Genomic DNA, 2,441 nt, shown 5'->3' with positions numbered 1-2,441 from the left:
CCCATCCTCATATATAAATATATTTGCATATGTATATGCCTTTATTTAGACCTCTATAAATGTCCAAAAAAGACATTTCTTAATGGCTGCCTATAAATCTTGAGATAATATAAATGACTTTTTCTAATATTGATATGATAAATTCAAACACTAAAAGGTATTTTCAAATGCTTAAATTTTCAGAAAATAATTTTAGTATGTTTTGGGGAGCTATTGATATGGCAAATGTTTTAAGCTTTAACTTTTTTTTATAGGCTTAGTTTTACTCTTCAACAACTTACACATAATTCTGCCTTTGTATGATTTTTCAAAGTGAAACAAGTTTTTAGTCCGGGGATTGAATTGAACTTCTCTAGAAGATGAGTGACATAGATGATGTTTGTGCCATAACTCTAAAAAGGAACATATATGGTCAACTTTATGAATTATTAATTGAGAATTTTTATATTATTTTTCACAAATATTTTAATATGTTACAAGCATTTCTTGTCCCTGATCTAGGTTCCTTTTGTTCTGCCTTTGCAGATCTTACTAAAATTGATGGGAATAATTATGTAATTACAATGCCAATCTAGATGAATACTTTTTATTACAGAAAAATATATTCTAAGACATTCCTAAATGTATTAATTATGGAATTCCATGCTACAAGTAACATTGTGGTTCATATGATCCATTTGTCCTTTGGATTAATTTTTTCCCTGCATCTTTGATTTTCTTCACTCTTCCTTGCGTTCAACAGAATGAGATCAGAAGTGATAGATTTTGATGCTCTTCTCTTTAAACCATGCCAGTTTGTGTGTTTCTTTCTAATACCCACTAATTTGAAAAAAAATCTTTTCTATATTTCTGAACTCCTGTTATTAAGTGGGCCCTCATGGAGTAGTGGTTATGCGTAGGGGGCAATCCACATGGTCGCCAGCTCAGCAAGAGAAAGCTTGGACTTCCTACTCCTGTCAACAGAGACAGTCACGGGATGCACAATGTGTTGCTAGGAGTTACCATGAACATAATGGCAGTGAGTTTGGTTTTTGTTTTTTTACTAAGTGGTGATGCTTGTCTCTGAGATATATTTTGTGAAGGAGCAAAGTTTCATCTTGTGTGGATTTGCCTGTGGGTAAGCTGTACTCCACACATAAGAAAGCTTATAAATGACTTACAAGTGAATCACTGATGACAACAATAAATGTGACTAGTGGAGAACCACAGCTTTATCAAATGCAAATCGAGAGTGGTGAGCAAGTCTAAATTACAGCGATTTCTTAATAAAGTCCCTGGCAATATCTAAGTATCAAAACTCAATAATCAAATAAAAAGGGGAGGAGGTGGGCAGATATGTCCTATTAAGCTCATCTGGGATCATGCTACCAAACTTACAGCACACCAATATGCAGGCACTCAGTGTTATAAACTGGTTTCCTTCACATAGAGATCTGGTGAAAAGGTAGAGCCATAACTAACTTATGGACTCTTTTTGGCATATAAGCAAACAGGAAAAACTTGTTATCTGTCTGAAATTATTTCTTTAATATTCTTCTCAAAGCTTCTGTAACCTCTTTGTTTCTCAAGCTGTAAATAAAAGGATTCAGTAGAGGAATTATTATAGTGTAAAATAAGGAATACATTGTGTCTTGATTATCAGCTGGGCCAGACCCAGGACACACATACATGAAGAAGAGCGTACCATAGAACAAAGACACCGAGAGCAGATGGGCACTGCACGTGGAGAAGGCTTTGCTTCTGCCCCTTTCAGACTTCTTTTTCAGGATGGCAAGGAGCACACAGGTATAAGAGACTATGACGGTCATAAAAGTAAAGGTTTGTATAAAGGCTGAAAAAATGAAGACCAGGAGTATATTAATTGTAGGGTCAGTACAAGAAATTTTGAACAGTTGTAAAATTTCACAGTAGAAATATTGAATTAAATTGGATCTGCAGAAAGTTAATCTAAATATGAAAGTCACATGAACCATGGAGTGCATTAAACCAATAACATATGAAATGCCTATTAGTCGCATGCTAAGGGTGTTGGGCATCATTATCGGGTAAAGCAATGGGTGACATATGGCGACATAGCGGTCATAGGCCATCACTGCCAGGAGGAAACATTCTGTGGTTGCACTAGAGCCAAAAAAATAAAATTGGGCCATACAGTTAAAAATAGATATCAAGTGATTGTTGATTAAAAAATCTACAAGCATCCTGGGAGTCACAGAAGATGAACTGCAAGCATCCGCAAAAGCTAAGCTGCCAAGGAAGAAGTACATGGGCGTGTGCAGGTGGGCGTCCTTCCAGATGAGGGCAATCAGTCCAAGGTTCCCCAGCATGGTGAGGAGGTAGATCACCAAGAACCCCAGAAACAGGGGGACCTGCAGCTCTGGACGAGCTGTAAGTCCCGTGAGAACAAACTCTGTCACCGAGGTCTCATTTCTATCTGCCAT

At 36.7% G+C, this 2,441-nt stretch overlaps 1 protein-coding gene across 1 annotated transcript; it reads right to left on the bottom strand.

The window, feature by feature from the left end:
- Window positions 1-1,517: 1,517 nt before the first annotated feature.
- Window positions 1,518-2,441, bottom strand: LOC101640999 (olfactory receptor 5AC1-like). The gene has a single exon (XM_004706447.1). The coding sequence runs from the start codon at window positions 2,439-2,441 to the stop codon at window positions 1,518-1,520; it is 924 nt and encodes a 307-aa protein (XP_004706504.1).

The sequence above is a fragment of the Echinops telfairi genome, unplaced genomic scaffold (genome assembly GCF_000313985.2).
Source record: "Echinops telfairi isolate 266 unplaced genomic scaffold, ASM31398v2 ScPeMD7_6;HRSCAF=24_1, whole genome shotgun sequence".
NCBI lineage: Eukaryota > Metazoa > Chordata > Mammalia > Afrosoricida > Tenrecidae > Echinops > Echinops telfairi.
Note: the sequence above shows the minus strand (reverse complement) of the source record. Positions and strands in the feature narration are given on the sequence as shown.

What these genes read in the sequence shown, in the direction of transcription:
- LOC101640999 (XM_004706447.1), bottom strand. Translation starts at nt 2,441, where the DNA reads ATGGCAGATAGAAATGAGACCTCGGTGACAGAGTTTGTTCTCACGGGA.